General features: G+C 41.1%; 1 protein-coding gene across 1 annotated transcript in view; it reads left to right on the plus strand.

Annotated features, from left to right (window-relative positions):
- GNG2 (G protein subunit gamma 2) overlaps positions 1-12,340 on the plus strand; it is a 109,848-nt gene extending 97,508 nt beyond the window's left edge. Inside the window, exon 4 of the mRNA XM_012451054.2 lies at positions 9,137-12,340. Coding sequence (XP_012306477.1) covers positions 9,137-9,265 — 129 coding nt within the window. The 3' untranslated portion in view covers positions 9,266-12,340. The remainder of the gene's footprint in view (positions 1-9,136) is intronic.
- Positions 12,341-20,042: the final 7,702 nt, after the last annotated feature.

Genomic DNA, 20,042 nt, shown 5'->3' on the forward strand with positions numbered 1-20,042 from the left:
ATCAAAAAAATTATCTATATCCACCATCTTTAATTTCTCTTTTCCTTTTCTTTTGCAAAGTCATTTTTATTCTGGAAATAATCTCAAAGTTACAGAAGAGTTATAAGTATGGTGCAGAGAATTTTGTTTTCTCCTGACCCAGTTGAGAATAAGTTGCCAAAGATGTCCTGTCACCTCTGAATACTGTAATGTGCATTTTCTACAAGTAAGGACATTTTTCTACATATTCATAATACAATGATCAGAATCAGGAAATTAACATTGATTCATTACTACCTTCTAACCCTAAGATCCCATGTAAGTATGCAAATCGTCTCAGTAATGTCCCTTTTAGCGAGAGGACCCAGTTCAGAATCATGTGTTGCATTTTGTTGTCCTGTCTGTCACAGTTCTTTAGACTTCCTTGACCTCCATGACCTTGTCATTTTTGGAGATTATATGCCATTTATTTTTTAGAATGTCATTCAGTTTGGGTTTGTCAGATAATTATCTATAATTAAATTCAGGTAACAAAACTTTGGCATTAATATCATAGAACTAATGGAGTATTAATTTCATTGCATTCTATTATTGGTGGGACATTATCTCAAATTGTCACTGATGGGTAATGTTAACTTTCATTACCTAACTAATGCAGTTTTTTCCAGATTTCTCCACACAAAACTATTTATTTTCTTTTGTAGTTAAAAAATATTTGGAATTTGGGAAGGAATTTCCTCTTTTATTCAGAGGTTTACAGTCTGCTACTATCATCATGTATTTTGATGTTTCAATTGGCACAGACTGAAAGTGGTTACTGTGTCCTTTTCACATGCTTCCATCATACTTTGAGTATTTTCTTAGTTTTTGGCATAGGAAGATGTTCTAGGCTCCCCTGGTTTTCCCTGCTCCAGTCCTGGAATCATCCTTGTCTCTGAAGAGCGCTGGTTCCTGGTTCCTTTGAGAATGGTATTTAGATACCAAGATCTAGATGCCAAATGTGCTCACTGCTGAAGTGTTGCTGCCCTGCCGGACCTCTCAGTCAGTGGATAGAACCAGAGAATACAGTCATACAGTCTCTCTCTCTCTCTCTCTCTCCCTCCCTCCCTCCCTCAATCCCTCCCTCCCTCCCTCTCCCCCCCCCACCCCTCCATTTATATTTCCTTCTATACCTGTATGTATCTGTATATGTAACCATAAGTTCACACCAACACCCCCAATTCCTATCCTACACTGCAGGGTTCATTCCAGTTTTCTGCTTTCTGTATTTGTAACTCCCTTTACCTGCAGTGAGTTACCTGGCTTCCCTTATCCTTGTTTGGTCACTCTCTTGTAGGGCCTCCTCTCTCCACATGGATGCCTTGCACATCATTCAGACTTCTATACTCCTTAGCAAACCGGACCCTGCATAGATGCTCTTCTTATCCTGCTTCAGCTCTGACATTCCACCATGAGTCCCTGACCTAGTGCAGAGGCCTAACTTGCTTGGTCCCACCTAATAGTTTTAAGATTGTATTGTTCAGGAAGAAGAAGAAGAAGACCTATTTACTCTTAAACCCATTCCAATGAGGCTTTCACACCCACCATTCCACTGAAGCTTCTCTCATCAGGATCACCAATGACTCTAGACTGCTAACTCTAATAGTTATCAGTTTTCATCTTACTCAAGTGTCATGGTAGCATTTGACTCATTATGACTCATTATGACTTGAAACACTTCCTTTATTTGCCTCTTGGTACTCCTCACTGTCACAGGCTACTCCTTATAATTCTCCTCTGGTTTGTCTTAGGCTCTCCAACTTATTACATTTAAGTGTCCTAGGGTTCGTTAGTTGCTTATCTACTTTCTTGGTGATTTTGTTAGTTTCCAAGGCTTTGTGTACCATCTCTGCCCAATTATCTGTCTCAAACTCCAGCATCATACATCTCACTAATAGACATTTCAATTTCAATCTGTCTAAAACTGCATTCTTGATCTTCACCCCCAAAAGCCTCCTGTCATAGCCCTACCCAGCTCAACTGATGGCAAGTTTATTTTTCATTTGCTTGGTCCAAACACTTAGAGTTATTCTTAATTTTCCTTTTTTTAAATTCATACCATGTGTCTAATCCATTAGAAAATCCTGGTGATTCTATATTCAAATGCTATTTATCCAGAATTAGACTACTTTGTACCATCTCTGCTATTACTACTGTATTCTGAATCCCTGTTGCCTTTCACTTTGATTAAAACAGTAGCCTCCAGGGTGGTCTCTGCTTCTACTTGACTCCCATAAAGTGCTGTTCTCAACACAGCATTCTGAGTCCTTCTTTATAATGTAAGTCAATGGGTCAACATTTATTTTATTGTACCTTTCATTTTATAAGTTTCTACCCAAAGATTGATTACGTTCTTAATTAAGCCTAACTATTGCAACCTATTCCCCAGACCCTTACGCAGTCACCAACACACTCTCTCAATCCCCTTTACCCGGATCTACTTTTTCATTTTCTTATAAAACTTACTACCTTCCAACATCCTCTATATAACCATTATGTTTCATTGCCTATTCTCACCATTCTCCCACTCAAATACTATATAAGCAATTTGATTATGCTGTGCACTGGTGTAGTTTGATTTATGTTTCTTCATTTGGGGTTTCCTGAGTTACTTGAACCTGTGGATTTGTAGTTTTCATTAAAGTTGGAAATTTTTCAGCCCTTATACCTTCAAATACTCTTTCTTTGTCTTTCATTCCCCGTATCTCTCTGCTCCTTCAGGGACTCCAATTATATGTGTAGTTATCTCCTATCTCAGTGTGTTTTGTTCATTTTTTTCAGTCTACTTTCTATGCTTCATTTTGGATAGTTTCTACTACTGTCTTCAAGTTTGCTAATCTTTCTTCTACAATGGTTAATCTGCTAATTCTATTCATTGTATTTTTAATATCAGATATTGTATTTTTTCATCTCTACATATTTGATTTATGCCTTTTTATGTCTTCCATATGTCTTTTTATCATATGTTGATTTATTCTACCTTCTAGATCATGTGGACAGTATTAACAATTGTTATTTTAACAGTATTTGTATTATAATGTTATCATCAGTGTCAATCCTAGATCCTTTTTCTTGGGACTGACTTTTCTCTTCATTACAGGAGACATTTTTTTCTGCTTATTTGTATGCCTGGCAATTTTTTTTATTGGATTCTAGACATTGTATATTTTATCTTGGGACATATTGGAATTTTATGTTTCTTTAAATATTTGGAGGTTTCATTCTGGGCTACAGCTAAGTTACTTGTAAACATTTTTATCTATTCAAGGCTTACTTTTCAACTTTGATAGGTGGGTCCGAAACATTTAACATGGCACCGCTAATGACGTAATAACCTTGTTAGGGCTCTACTCAATGTCTTGTGTGCTAGGAAGCCTTTCTACTCTGGCCCTGTGTGATCTCCAGGATTGTTTTACTTGCTCCTTCCTGATATTCTTTGCATGGCTTCAAGTGGTTTTCTCCTATGCATGTGCCAATCAGTATTCAGCTAAAAACTCAAGATGAATCCTCCAGAGGCCTCAAGATCTTTCTTTCCCCCAGTGTAATTCTGTCTTCTCTGCTATTCTCTCCTCAATTCAGGGAGATTGCTGAACTCTGTCTGGGTACTCCTTCCCTGTGCGGTGGCAGGCAGTAAGCCGGGGCAACTGTAGAATGTATCTTATCTCCTTCTTTCAGGGATCACTCCTCTGTGCTGCCTGTTGTCTAATAGTTAAAAATTATTTCTTCATATATTCTGCCCAGTTTTTAATTTGAGGCAGGAGAGTTTAGTTGGCTCCTGTTACTCCATCATAGTCAGAATCGGAAGTATAGAATGCTATATAAGCTCTACAGGGATAGGCGTCTTTGTCTATTTTGTTCTCTGATTATTGCAAGTATCCAGACTACACCTGGCATATTAGATGCTCAGTAAATGTTCATTGCATGAAATATCTGTTGAAGAAGATTATGTTTGAGAACTCCTTCAGCAGTTACTATGAGTGTTGAATATGTGTCAGGCACTGATTATACAGTGGTAAATAACACAGGTGTGTTTCCTGCCTTCGTGAAGCCCAGAGCCTAAAGGGAAAGCAAATGTTAAACAGCAAATAAACAGTGTTCATAATTATAAATTGTGATAGCAATTTATAATTTTCTGTGAAAGAAAAGAATGTGAGAAAGTACTCTCAGAGAGAATAATGAGGAAAGTCACTGCGGATGAGGTGATCCGTGAAGGTTCTGCACGGAGGTAGTATGTTCTAGGGTACTAAATAAGTGACGCTCTGAGGCAAAAAAGAACTTGGAGTTTTGGAAAGTAATGGAGATGTGTGGGAGGGAAGAATGCCACAACATGAAATTGGAGAGAGGGGCTGACCCAAAACATGGACTACTTCTACAAATTACAATGAGAAGTTATTCAAGGTTTTAAATAAGGGAATGATAGGACTCCATTCATATTTTTAAAATATCTTTCTAGCAACAGTCTGGAGAATACTTCTCCTGCATAGTTATGAACACAGGAAGTCATTTAAAACTGAGATAATTGAAGATTTTTTGCGGTATCGGCTCATTTGGCTGTCTGCTCAAGACTATGGTCTCCTTCTCAGAATTATGATTTTAAATTACAAAAGAGACTAATTATTTTGACATGAGGGTCATTAGAATATTTTTATAAAACATTTTAAAGAACATTCATTAAAATATTTAAAATATCAATATTTAAAAATACATGTGATGTAGTTATACATAGGTACTCCTTTGTTAACTGATTATATAAGATCTAATAGGTCTATAATCGTAAGGTGGATGAACATAAATGCAATGTTGAGGTGTCTGCAATGAATATAATGTGATTGAAAGTATCTGGTTTCGTCAGTGACCAAGTCACATGTACTGCTAGGGCTACTGCAGTGTATTGTCTATATTTATAATGAGAGGAAATGCTAAATTTCCATTTGAGGTTAGTGAAAATTAAAGATGTAAATTGTTTCTATTATTTGAAGTTCACATACCACCCCCTGAATTCTATCTGTGGACCCCTTGGGTAATCCAGATTAATTGCTTTTTATTTGCAAAGTTATTTTAGTAATCACAGAGAGAGAAGACTGCAGTATGAACTGGGGTAGCTGCAATAGAGCTAACAGGAAGGGAACCAAACTTGAGATATCTTTGGAGGAAGAGTCAACAGACAGAAAGAGAGAGATCTTCTAGAGTTATTGGGAAATCTTCGTGGAAGAAGTAGGCATAGGAATGTGAAAGCAGCTGTGTGTAAATGGTAGCAGGGATTGTCAGAAAGCAGAAAGATCTGCTAGGCACACTATTGCTGTGAGTCATGATAAGGCAAGCGACAAGGAAGACAGCCCAGGTTAGAAAAGAGGAATGTTCGTGAAGATTAAGTCGGGGACACTGAGACTCACAACTCAGTAGCTCAGGAGCTGTGGGACCTGGGGCAAACACTTAATGAAGCCTCCACTTCACATATTTAAGATGAGAATGATAATAGCTTGTGACCCCATAATGTTATTGTAAGGATTAAATAAGATACCTTATGTAAAGTGGTTAGCACAGCTCTGACACATAGCAAGGGCTGATAAATATTAACAATTATTCTAATTACTGCTGGGATTCTGACACTCTGTTGGACCATTGCCCACAGGAGATTGCAATCTTGTTGAGGAAACAAGATAAAACACATAATATATTTTAAGAAGGAAACCATTCAGAATCAAATGTTCAAATATAAGGATAGGAGCAACTCTAAGTTATTAAATTTTCCTAGTATAGCACTTCCTGTATCATCAAAAGCTTCTGAAAATTCATGCTACATAGTCGCATGTGAGTGTCGCTAATGAGTAGGAATGAACGGTGCCGGTTCTTAACAAATAAGTTTTGGAGATCACTGATTGTCTCTGCTGCCTCACAGCTGAGCTCCTGTTTGGTGTAACTATGACTATTGCTCAGACAAGAAGAAAGAACGAAGAAAAAAAGTGATCTTAATTCAGTCTGAAAATCTGTCCTTTGTTTTCATTTAGGGGAGCTAAGACAAACAGGCTGTTTCCTTTCATTTTGTCATAGAAGCACCTCATAAAGAATTTGAATTTCAACCTTTGCAACTGGGCCCACATTGGAGTAGTTTATATGCAGATGACTGTGGCTTAATGGCAACACATTAGGGTTCAAGTTCTTTTTCTGCCGTGTGCTTTGCTGTATGATATTGAACAACTTATATAACCTGCTGAGCCTCAATTCTTCATCTATAAAAAGAGGATAATAATTCTTACCTCAGGATTATTGTGAAGATCAAAAGAGGAAATTTAATTCAATATCTGGAACAATGTAGGTACACAATAAAAATATTTTTATAAGCACTGTAATGTCTATTCAAGAGTGAGACTGATTTTTACACACATATCATGTATTGGGTTGACTAGTGCCCCCTACCATTTATGCCCACCTGAATCTTAGAATGTGACCTTACTTGGAAAGAGGGTATTTGTAGATGAAATCAAATTAAGAGGAAACATACCGGATTAGGGTAACCCTAACTGGTGAGATGGGAAATTTGGACACACAGAGAAGATAATGCCATATAAAGACAGAGACATTCAGGAGAGAATTCCATGTGAAAATAGAGACAGAGATTGGAGTGATATGTCTGCAAGCCAAGGGACATCAGAGATTGCCAGCAACCACCAGACACTAGGAGAGAAGCATGGAACAGATTCTCTCTCAGAGCCTCCAGAAGGGACAAACCATGCTGATGCCTTGATTTCAAACTGCTAGTCTCTAACAGAATAAGTTTCTTTTACGTCACCCAGTTTGTGATGACTTGTTCAAGACAGCCAGAGGAAATGAATACACGAAGCGATGCCTATACCTCTTTGTTTCAATCAGAGTCGGCTAGATTCTGTTACATTAGTAACAGAAGGCCCCCTACCCTTCATTCTTAGGGGTTTGTAACAGCACAAGCTCACTTCTCACTCCTACCACATGTCAATGATAAATCAGCTGCCAGGCCAAGGCTTTCATAGTAGTACAGTGGTGTTGCTTTCCTGTCACTTTCATCAGGGACGCTGGCAGATGGAGCAGCCTCTGTCCGGAATGTTGCCTCTATCTGTTCTGTGGCAAAGGGAATAGAGAGTTCAAAAATTCAAGGGTTTATGGGATTAGAAGAGGAAACTGATTCTCCTACCCAATCAGTAAATCATAAAGTTGAAGTAGCCTTAAGTAACAAAGGCCGGGTGTGGTGGCTCACACCTGCAATCCCAGGACTCCCAGAAGGTGAGGCAGGAGGATGGCTTGAGTTCAGACATTCAAGACCACCAGCCTGGGCAACATCACAAGAAAATTTTTGAAAAACCAGCCAGGCATGGTGGCATGCACCTGTAGTCCCAGCTACTCAGGAGCCTGAGGCAGGAGTAACAAAGGTTTAATCAACCCTGCCCTGGGACAAGAAACAAATCAAGGGTGTGGCCACTATGCCATTTGTTAAAACCTCTGCATCAATTAAGAGGGTTCCTTATAAATTATTTTAGTTGGACAAAGTGGCAGAGAGGAAGGGACATGGCAAACTATGCATTGGCTCTTAAAGCTTCTGCCCATAAGCAATCCACACGAATTCAGCAAGCTCGTGTCACTGGGCAGGTTTGATGTTATCATGTGGGCATGTATGTCTCACTTGTAGGGAGGGGCAGTGAATATCTGTATTAATAATATAATTCACCCCAATCTTACTTTAGATTGTCCTGTCAGTAGTTGCTTGAAAGGCTTTCATAGTAGTATAGTCGTGTTGCTTTCACATGGAAATGTGTTATATAATGTAATAAATTTGACCCCAAATGGCATTCCCCGTGTTGATCATTTACCTAGTCCCCAGATGTAGCCATAGATGACTTTTAGTTTATTTCCTGAAACTAAATCCAGCCTCTCAAGTAGTAAAAATTTCCTGTGGTGAAGATAGTCAAAGGAAGGTACTATAGGGAACTCCTAACAAGTAGCTACAAATAGTTGTAAGAAATGACAGCATCTGGCCAGGCAGGGTGGCTCACACCTGTAATCCCAGCACTTTGGGAGGCCGAGGCGGGCAGTTCACAAGGTCAGAAGTTTGAGACCAGCCTGACCAACACAGTGAAACTCCGTCTCTACTAAAAATACAAAAATTAGCTAGGCATGGTGGCGCACACCTGTAATCCTAGCTACTCAGGAGGCTGAGGCAGAAGAATCACTTGAACCCAGGAAGCAGAGGTTACAGTGAGCTGAGATCACACCATTGCACTCCAGCCTGGGCAACGAGCAAAACTCCATCTCAAAAAAAAAAAAAAAAAGAAAAAGAAATGACAGCATCACCAGACACAGCATGACTACAAAATGATAATGGCTAGCCTGTGTGGAAAATTTGCTATGTGCCAGACACTACATGATTTATACAGATTATTTCATTTAATCCTTGTGACCAGGGCTGGGACTAGGGTGGAACAATGAGATATTGGGGCACAAAAGTGAAGGAGGGCCAGGCGTGGTGGCTGATGCCTATAATCCCAGCACTTTCGGAGGCCAAGGCAGGTGAATCCCTTGGGGCCAGGAGTTTGAGACCAGCCTGGCCAACATGGCAAAACCCCATCTCTACCAAAAGTACAGAAAATTAGCCAGGCACTGTGGCACACACCTGTAGTCTCTGCTACTAGGATGGCTGAGGCAAGAGAATCACTGGAACCTATGAGGCAGAGGTTGCAGTGAGCTGAGATTGAACCACTGTACTCCAGCCTGGGCAACAGAGCAAGACTCCATCTAAAAAAAAAAATAAGAAGAAGAAGAAGGAGACAGCCACTCATGGGGCTGTGCAAGTGCCAGGTTGACATCTGCATGCCTCTGCTAGCAAGTGCCTCCTTCACTTTTGCACCCTAAGTGCCTCACTCACCTTACCCTAGTCCCAGACTTGCTGGCAACAATCCTGTGAGGTTGGTATCATCAGCTTTCACCTTTGCAGATGAGGAAGCGGAGGCCTTTAGAGGCTGAGTATCTTGCGTCACTTTCACACAGCGATGGAGCAAGGATCTGATGCCAGGATATTGGCCTCCAAAGTCTTGGGTCTTGACTGACTGTGTCAGACTCTAGTGTTGGTTGTTTCTGTCTCCCTCTCCAGGTGTCCAAGGCAGCTGCAGATTTGATGGCCTACTGTGAAGCGCATGCCAAGGAAGACCCCCTCCTGACCCCTGTTCCGGCTTCAGAAAACCCGTTTAGGGAGAAGAAGTTTTTCTGTGCCATCCTTTAAGTCTTCAAGAGGAGCCTGAAGAGCCTCCGGGCTCCTGGGACATTGATATAGAGTTTTTAGCAAAGTGGGCACCTTTCTAGTCCACGGCATTTGAAGAGAGCGAGGAGAACCATCCTGGAAACTCCAGGCTATGCATGTTTAAAGATCTGGTCCCTTTTATGAGAATGCAAGCCGATCCACATCCTGAGTTAAGAGATCTGATTCTGCGGAACTGCCTGGAGGAGGGGAATATACAAAAATACAATTGGTGTCACTTCTTTTCTGCTGTCCCCCAATGCCCCCAAAAATCCTCATGTTTCTGCTTCATATTTTAAAAAATAACAATTAAAACAGACAGCTGTACTGAGGTAAGATAAGTATGACCTTTTTGGGATGAATATTGTCTTTAGAATACCCTTTGATAAGCTGAGCTGTCCCGTGTAGCCGCAATTTGGTTTGATGGCCTTGATGTTTAGTCATTGTGCCTTTCTTTTTCTTGCTTTCTTCTCCTCTACTCCTCCTTCCACCCCTCCCCATTAGAGTAGTGTTGAGATAAGGCTGGACTTGTCTGTCAGATTGAACTCCAGGAACGATCACACAAAATGTTTAGGGAGATGTTCCCCGTGGTGTATCCTCACGGTAACAACGACAAAAAATGCCGGTTGTCTGTGTTCTCTTTTCACTATTCCTAACGTGTACATGATAGCTTTGATTCTGCAAGTAAAAGTAAATCATGTGTTGTGACTGGTGCTTTCATATATTTGTGACAATTTTTGAGTAATACTGCATGAAACTGTCCCTATGTTACATCCATTCAGAAGTTTTGTTGTTTTACTCTAAAGCAGGGAAAGGAAATGAGAAGGAAAAGCCCTGGGGAGGAAAGAAAAATCTCAGTATTTTGAAAATTGAGATTACTTCAGAGCCTTAGCCACGCCTAAAATACCTCCTAGTTAATAGTGGTATAAATGCCTCTTCAATACGTTTTCCAGAATCCAAAGTATTTTGGTTGATCCAGGATCCAGGGCAGCACAGCTGTCACCAAGCAGGAGCGTTAAGGATTCGCCATGAGTTGGGAAGTGCTTTTGCCATGAGTATGAGCAAGTTCCCTCTTTCCCTGAATCATGGACATTATAGATTAGAAGAACGTTTTTTGTGTTCTTAAGAAAACCATGGGCCTCCTTTGTTCGGATCTCAGAAGAAATAAACCCACAGCCCCAGAGAAAGTGACCATTCTCAGAACTCCAGCTGCTCACCCTCCAGGTAGAAGGACCCCAAGTCGCCACTCTCTGGGCGGCAGGTGAGGTCCCCACAGTCGGCTCTACCAGGAAGAGTTCTGGCTCTTTTGTCCACTGAGATGATCTTGGTTTTTCACTTCTCCAATTTTTAAATAGAATCTTTGTGTTGTTCTCCATATTGTTTGTTAGTCTCTAGGTCTTTATTTACAACTTCCTTGCAACTAGAGCACTCCTTTCCCAAGATACGGTATAGTGAGAGTAATTTTTCGCCATAGCTGTAGTCTCCATCAGTAACAGCAGGCCCTGGAAGCCTTGATCACCTTTTTCTGTGTCATTTTCAGTCAAAGAGGGCCTCTCTTACATCTTGTTTGCTTTCAAATCCCAAGATACCATCTCTGTTTCCCGATTAATTTTATTCTCCTCTCTTTCTTCTCTATTCTCTTTCTCCTGTTGAAAAGAAAAGCATGAAAAAGGAAGAGAAAAAGATTTGCTTTGCCAAGGACAGATTTTGAAACAAACTAGGTCAATGTTTTCCTTAGCTCCTTCATGGGCATGCTGGTGAAAGAATAAATACATCCAATTAAAGCTTATGCTGGGGTGGGGGAGAAGAAGATACTGAAACATTTGTGAAATGTGTGAATGCACTTCTGTAACCAGATGCTTCTGTTCTTCTGTTCAAATTGTGGGGAGTTTGTTACAGTCAGGATGCCCATGAAGATTTAGGGGTTTAAAAAAAACCTAGCAGAGTATTTATTAAACTACAGCATTGTACAATTAGCTTAGTAACACTGTGGAATCAGCTAAAACATATCACATTTTTTAAATGGGCCAAAAAAATGAATTGAATATATGGTCACATGAAAACAACTGTGAATGAATAAAACACTCTTTGGCCCAGATGATTTCCACTATTCGCAGCATTTCTTTTTCTCAGAAGGACTCTTTATATTTCCATGTAAATTTAGATCTTTGGAGTAATTAAGAGGGAATTAGAATTTCTAGGGAGCATTTTAAGGAAAATGTTTTGGCTTTTTCATAATTTTATGTATTACAGTATGGAATTATAATACCAAAATATTTATATGAGTTTTGGCTTATTGGTATTTGTACTTATTCAGGGGAAAAAGTCTTTTGATTACTTATGCCTCTAAAGAGCTTAATTTATTTAGAAATTCAACAATCATTTTCACCAGCATAATTTTCTCTTTAGGGGTAACCAACAGGAAAAGTCAGCTTAATTATTTAAGGCCCTAGTTTCTACATACAATATATTCGATAGTAATGAAAATCTGCCATGGAATTAACTAATAAGCAGTAACAATAAACTTCATATTTAGAATGCAAAGTCTATAAAGAACAAAACCATCTTACATCATCCTCAATATTAACTCCTTTAAAAACTGTTATTTTTTAAAAATTTGAAACCAAATACTGTTTAAATCAGAAGATGCAAATAAATACTTTGATCTGTGCTTGATTTTGTTAATAATATTTGAAGGAGATCGCCTACCAAGGACAAATTCAACAATAAATTTAAAAATCAAACAACAGTATCTCCATACACTTATAGTCACACACGGAATTTTGAGAAAATAAAGCATGCTGTCTTTAGGAATTTTTATACTTTATCTTTCTTCCTAAATATTTGCTTCTAGCTGCTCCTGGCAATGGTGAATTGTTATATATGCATTAATGTTTTGCAGCCCAAAAGTTGTTCACATCTTTCCTATATAAGATCTTTGGAGTGTGTGTTTCAAAGAGAAATACAGAAATGTTAAAGCAGGAAAACCTGAATGTGATGTGCACATTTCATCCCACATGGACAATGTATGTGTTTTAATAAATGGAATTTTCAGATTCATTTCATACGCAGTCAATTTCATTGTGAAGGCCTGTGGACCAGCTCACCCATGGATTCCATGGCTAATTTGAAAAGGATCTGATGGTATGATTGGATAGGGAAATAGGAATCCATTGATTTTCTTTAGGATTGTGTTAATAGAGAGGTCCTGAAGAAGAAAAAACTTGACAGTCTAAAAGCATTTCTTACAGAGTCTGTACATCTTGGGTAAAGCCCCTGGGGACAGAGAAAGGTGGGGGCTGTGAGGAGAGTCCTGGGCTATGCAGACAGAGGAACTATATTTACACTTTGGCTTGCTGCAGATATGCCACAGTGGGCTTTTTCCCTTATGAAAAATAAAAACTAAACAACAGAAGTGCTGTTCTCTGTAGCTGTCCATGATTAAAAGGAGTACAGGAGAAGCTAAGTCCTTAGAGCTCTAGAGGCAGCAGCTCCTTGGCGATCTTAGTCAAGAAAGACTCCTGAATGTCCCTCAGATGATGCCAGTGAGTAATAGACCCTGTTAGTAAAGAAGGAGACACTGGATCTCCTGGGACTTGTGCCAGCAACAGCAGCATCTGTAAACCACGGATGAAGGGGACCACTTGGAGTTTGCACACTAGCGCACCACTGCCATCAGTGTTTCTCAAACTGTGGTCCATGGACCACTTGCTTCAGAATTACTAATACCTGGAATGCCTCTTTATAAGGCAGATCCTGAGCTCCCCATGAACTCAGAATCTCTGGCAGTGACTCAAGAACATGCATTCCATTGCATGCTATAGACTGAGGACCCTACAGTATTTATGACAGCTAGCTTTTCATACTGCCAAAGGAAAGGCACAAACAACTCATTAATATTCTCGTTATTCTTCCCACAGCCCCCAGAAGTGGCTGCATAGGCATGAACATGTAACTGAAGGGTGAGAATCTAGCCAGCAAAACTAGACATGCCACACTGAGGAAGACGCTGCTGGGCTTTGACTCTGCTCCTGTTTTGTTGTGCCCCTGTGGGAGGACTGCCTCCAGTTTTCTTTCTTTAATAAGCTGGTCACATTGTAGACAGCACTTACAATGACAGAGGGAATTGGAGCTGGGTCAGCTCCAATCCACAAATTGCAAATAATTTGCCAAGGGAAATCCCTTTCCCTTCGGTTCTGCCCCAAATCTACATTTTCTTCTATTTAGAACCAGGAGACTTAGGCAGAATTTATTTTAATGAAGAAGGCCGTGGGCTCCTGGGCTTTTCCTTGCAAGAACTACTGCTGCTTCTCCCTGGAAGACATAAGAAAAGCCAGGAGGCGGGGTGTTGGGTCTCCACCATGAAGCAACAGAAAGACGGTGCCCGGGGAGCTCAGTCCACACTGTGCTCACGCATTAGCATGCGATAGAGAACCAGAACTAGGCCCCAGCGCTCCCACGCGACCTCGGGCAAGTCCTTTAACCTCTCCTGCTATACAGTGGGGACAAGAATACCTGATTCATTTATCTCACAAGATGGTCAAAACAAATGAAGGAGGCTGGGTGCCATGCTCATAACTGTAATCCCAGCAGTTTGGGAGGCTGAGGCAGGTGGATCACTTGAGGTCAGAAATTGAAGACCACCCTGGCCAACATGGTGAAACCCCATCTCTACTAAAAATACAAAAATTAGCTGAGTGTGGTGGTGGGCACCTGTAATCCCAGCTACTTGGGAGGCTGAGACACGAGAATTGCTTGAATCTGGGAGGCAGAGGTTGCAGTGAGACAAGATCATGCCACTGCAGTCTAGTCCCAGTGACAGAGCAAGATTCCATCTCAAAAATAAAAACTTTAAAAAAAAATGAAAGAGGTAAAGGGGCATTATAAAGGCAGAGGTGGTAAAGAACCATTAAACTCTACTTGACAGCAACCTTCGAAGAGAGGAAACTGCTTGATAGCTCCTGCTCACCTCTTAACTCGCCTCCTTTCTCTCTAGCCCCTGAATGCCCTGGTTGAGACCCTCAGTGCCTCATATCTGAATTCCCGCCACACCAACCAGTATGGCCATTCTAACGCTCATCCCCTCCGACTTTCAGCCACCCCAGTTGACCCTGAGTATTCATTAATCAGGACTTCTTTGGTTGCAAGTGACAGAAACCTATGCTCCAAAATAGGTCCCACTTCAAGCTCACTGCAACCTCCGCCTCCTGGGTTCAAGTGATTCTCCTTCCTCAGCCTCCTGAGTAGCTGGGATTACAGGCGCCCACCACCATGCCTGGCTAATTTTTGCACTTTTAGTAGAGACGGGGTTTTGCCGTGTTGGCCAGGCTGGTCTCAAACTCCTGACCTCAGGTGATCAGCCCACCTCAGCCTCCCAAAATGCTGAGATTACAGGCATGAGCCACCACGCCCAGCCGAGAATCTTGTCTCTAGGGTAATATAACCTTTAGGAAGTAGAAAACACTGGGTGGGTGGGCTTCTCTTTAATCTTTCTCTCATTTTAGGGCAGCTAAGAATGAAGCTCTCCCCTGCAAAGGGGTCAGCAGTTGGCTCTGCGCACAAAACAGTGGGCCAAAGCTGAGTGGAGGTTGTCACCTCTCCTCCTCCAACCTGTGCTGGTTCCATGCCTTCACAACATCATGGGGACATTATCTTCAGCCAGCAGTCCTTTGGCTTTGGTGATACCACCATGCTCCAACCTGGAAGTCAGATTTCGTGGGCTTCAGGCCCAGGGGCCGGAGGAAATGCATTGCTGGCTGCATCACCTTGATTTAGCCCTGGGGGAAAGGGCCTTTCCACTGTCCCTGGGAACACTATCTCTAATTCTCCTTCCCTGTGTCTGCATTTGTCTATTTACATTCAGCTATAAATTAACTAGAACGTTCAATAAAATTAAAACTTCAGTTCATTAGCTGAACTAGCCACATTTTAAGTGCCCAATAGCCACATGCAGCTGGTGGCTATTGTTTTGGACAGCGCAGATCCAGAGCAGTGCCACGACTGTGCAAGTTTCTGTTGGACAGTGCCGCTCTAGCATCATAGTTAGCAACCATTTTCCATCACAAATAACTGACACAATATACCTTCCTTTTGAGCCCAAATTTTGAGAAAATATCAAAAAGTTTAAGAAAGTAAAAGTAGTATAATGACCCCTAACAATGACAAAATTGGCCATTGGTCATGGGAAGTCATTGGTCATGGGAAATCATACAGGCTGTAGCATAGAAGAGATAGGCTGCAGATTATATGTCATTCTTGGAATCCTCTAAGTCATATATTCACCCATTTCTCTGACTCACAAACATACCGTAATAATAATCATAATGATCATAACAGTAGCTGCAACAGTACAGTGAACATTTACTAAGTACTTACCTTTGAGCAAAGCACAATGCTAGACATTTTATAGACGGCCCTTCGTCTAATTTTCACAATAACTGTAGGACATGGATATTATTTATCTCCTGCAGCAGATAGCTTTGTGCCTCATGACACATCCACGATCCACTGCTGATTTCAGCCACAGCTGCAGTGGAGAGGTCTCTGCAAGCTCATTTTTCCCAGTGAAAATGGGTGCCCTGGGGCAATTCTCAACCAACGAGGGAGGAGCCTGGAGAAATGTCTCAGGCCTCCACCCTTTCAAAGAGACATCTTTGGATGCATTTTACATAGTTTCTCTGTGCATCCCTAAGAGGATGCTCAATCCTCAATCAGTCACAACAGTAACCAGCTCAATAATATGCCATATTGCTTTTTCCTACTTAAATCTGCCTCATTTTCTCTCTTCCTACATATCTTCTTTCCAGGATCACCCTCAACATGATCTTTAATGAATAAACTACCTGCATCCAGGTCCTTGGCGCAGGCTCTGCTTTGGGAGGAACTCAAACTAGCTTACCGCTACTTCATAGATGAGGAACTTAGGGTTTAGAACAGTTGACGTTTCTCTAAATTCTCATTGCCATGAAGTGGCAGATCAAGGATACAAACCTAGGTTTCTCCCAATTCCAAAGATTTAACACTTAACTATGATCTTCAGTGTAAATCAGAATGTAAGTACGTAAGAGGGAGGTGATAATAAAAACTCTGAATCTGTTCTTATTTATAGAATAAATGGATTATTTATAAGCTTCAAATCTCTGAGTTACTTCTCTAAAATGAAGAAATCAATGAGCTCGTGTCAATATTTACCTTTCCTTCACAGTGGTCATTTGATACCTAGAAAGTATCAGCAGTAGCTTCCAGGTTCATCTTGCACTGAAAATATTTCCTGGTATCAAGAGGGCTGTGCAAGGAAGAACAGGAAGAGTGATTCTAACAGGGAAGGCGCAGAGTGTTGATGTTTTTCTTCAGGACTTTCAGGAGGAAAAACTCCCTTTCTTTCCTGACTACTCTTCTAATAATTGCTTCTCTGTCATCTCAAAGCCCAGTGACCCTCCAAGGGTCAGAAGCAGGGTCATCTGAGTAACAGTGGAAGCTTCCAGAGGCTTCACTCTCCAAGCCAGGATTTAAGAAAAAGATCAAGAAAGAATTTCAGGACAAAGGCCCTTGCAAATGCAGTTTTGAGAACTCACTCCGAGCTTCTTTGGGAAAAAAGAATAGGGCTTGTTTCCTTCCCCCACCGTCACTCCATTTCCTGTCCCCACTCGAGCTTGTAACACAGAATCCCAGCACAGATCAGCAGATGCTGCTACACATGCATACACTTGCATATGGCACACACCAGGAAAGGCTGTTCCAGAATGCTAGGGAAAACCAACTGTCACTCCAAGAAGGGACGAGCATGATGTACTGGCACACTCACCACATAAAATCACTACTCCCACCTCTACGTCACCTTGGTTTACTTTATAACATCAGTTCTCAAAGAGCATTCCAATGTCTCTTGAGGGTCCTTGAGACCCTTATAGGGGACCTACAAGGTCAGAACTATTTTCCTAATATTATTATGATGTTATTTGCCTTTTCTGTTCGCCTTCTTTCATTCATAATTGGAGATTTTAGAGGCTACGTATTGACGTCACAACAGATTTAATGCAGATGCACTGGCTTCTTTCACAAAGGAGGAGACGAGGCAGTTGAGCATCTACTAGACGTGATTCAGTTGCATGTCTAAAACAAGAATTCTTTTGCATTGCTATCGGTCATCTATAATTTACAGTTACAAAATAGTTCAAAGGCAAGGAAAGCACTGAGCTCCTACAGCGATAACTCCGAGCGAAGTGCTGAGGCTCATGCCTGTAGTCCCAGCTACTCAGGAGGCTGAGGCAGGATCAGGCTGAGGCGGGAGGATCGCTTGAGCTCAGTTCAGCCGAGGAAACATAGTAAGACCCTGTTTCTAAAAACAAAAAAGAGAAAGAAAAGAATTAGATAACTTGGAAGAGTAATACTCTAAACAGTGCATTATTTTCTATTGAAGTATAGGTTTTGCCTTACAGCTGAGACCCCTCTCAGGTGCCAGGCACTGAGCTAAGCTAAGTAATTCAGAAAAAAGAAGAACTTAGTTTGTATCCTGCTCTCCAAGGCCTTACAATCCATTCCTGTTATGTCCCATCACTATCACTGAAGAGCACCTCTGTTCTCACAGAAAGAAATGGCATTTCTTAGGGTTTACCTCTATCTGTTAGGTAATAAAAACTAACATCAACTTAGTACCTACTGTGTTTCAGTCCCTCAACACACTCCCTAAAGCCCTATCAGATGATAATATCCCCTCATATTACAGAAGAGGAAACAGAAGCTAGAGAGTTAAGTCACATGCCAAAAAGCTCAACCAGTAAGGTTCTTTCGGGGCTCAAACCTCAGTAGATCCGGCTCCACCTTCACTCTCTCCCTTAATCTGGTGCCAGTCCAGCAAAGGGACTCCTTGGCAAGAAATGCATGATGTAGTTAGTATTCACACCAGAAAGAGCAATTGTATTGACCCTTGAGAATCATGGGTTTTTATTAACCCCCTTAACTCAGTCAGAATTTTTAACAGCACTTTGCTTAGCAATAGACATGGTAGGTCCTGAAAGAGATGTCTTGCTTCCTTTGTCTTTCTTGAGGTGGATAACTATTTCTGGATGGTCTAGGAAGAAGAATTCATAAAGATATTCTCTCAGAGAGACACGCATATGACAGATGGAGTTTAGAAGTTGGGCTGAGGATTGGCTCAGAGCAGGAATTGGCAAACCACAGCCTATGGGCCAAATCTGGCTAGTTTTTAGATGGCCTATGAGTTAATAATGGTTTTGCTGTTTTAATGATAATAAATCGTTTAAAAATATTTTTGTGACACGAAAATTACATGAAATTCAAATTTCAGAGTCTATAAATTTTCATTAGAATACAGCCACACCCACTAGTTTCATGTTTTCTGTGCTTGCTTTTAAGCTACAAGGTTCACGTCCCAAGACAGCTTCCTAAAACAGATTCGGAAAGCAGGGTGATGTTACAATTGACCAGAGCAAAAATTTAAAAAGACACATTTAAAGATCAGAAATAATGAAATGAATTTGCAAATGGATGAAAAACTGGCTTCCTTACCAAAGGGGAGACAAGTCAGTTGAGCTTCCACTAGACAGAATTCACTTGCATGTCTAAAACAAGCTTCTGTTGCGTTGCTATCAGTTATCTACAATTTACAGTTACAAAATAGCTCAAAGGCAAGGAAAGGCACTGAGCTCCACAGAAGAAGAATTAGATAACTTTGAGCCAAGTGTGATGGCACATGCCTATAGTCCCAGCTACTCGGGCAAATAGTTCTTCTATTTGCAAGATTGTCATAGAAACTGTATGCCCTACAAAAGGGAAAATATCTGTTATCTGGCCCTCTGCAGAAAAAGTTTGCCAATTCTGGCTTAGAGTGACTTTTGTTTCAGAATAATTTCTCAGGAACCCCAGAGTGAGTAGTTCAGAAGGACTTCAAGATGGCATGTCCTATATGCCACAGTGCTCAGAATTACTGGAGGAAATTCTATTATTTTAGGAGATTCAGTAAGAAGACCAAACACCACTAGAGGCTTAAAATCCTAGTCTGAATACCACTTTGGGAAGGTCCTCGTCTGGGTTTCCCGCAGTTGGCACCGCTATCATTCCATGGCTGTTCTGGTTCATGTCCTGTGGAAGTTCACGTGCCTTTACCATTAATTACAATAATTACAACTAAGTGGTGCCTCCTGTGTGGGAATTTGCCATCCCTGACAGAAGACTTGCAAATCGTTCTTCTTTCTCAAGAGCACACTCTGCTGGTCAGTTCTCAGAAGGCGCCACATCATCGCGTCTTCCTCTGCAGATACTCTTTGCAGTCAGAAGCCGAAGGTTATTTTGATCTAGAAAACAAAAGTATTTTAGCTATTGCCTCCATGGCTGTTCGAATTTTCAAGCACATGGGCATTAATATCTCAAGATGTAGAACTTCTTTACTGTAGAAGACGGTGAAAGAACAAAACTCCCTTTGAATGCAGACCTTTGAATGCAAAGTAACAATCCCCTAGGTGAGCAGGAAAGGCATAGATAAGCATTCCCTTGTTGCATGCTGTCTCCCCAAATTACTTGATAATAAGGCAAAGCTGAGTGCATGGTTTCCGCCATAAGGAAGTCTCAATAGAAGAAGAGCAAAGTCTTATTTATGAAAACTCTGACGCTTAAGGCAGATCTTTAATGTGGGAGAGGGAGGTCTGATTAGAATAAGGACTGTGGGCTGCGGAGACCGCATGCGCCCCGTGAACAGCCTCACCCTTGCCGCTCCGCGCCGGTCCACACCTGCCGCCAGCTCACC

The sequence above is a fragment of the Aotus nancymaae genome, unplaced genomic scaffold, assembly GCF_030222135.1.
Source record: "Aotus nancymaae isolate 86718 unplaced genomic scaffold, 86718_ANA_hifiasm-v0.15.2.pri h1tg000062l, whole genome shotgun sequence".
NCBI classification, from domain to species: Eukaryota; Metazoa; Chordata; class Mammalia; order Primates; family Aotidae; genus Aotus; species Aotus nancymaae.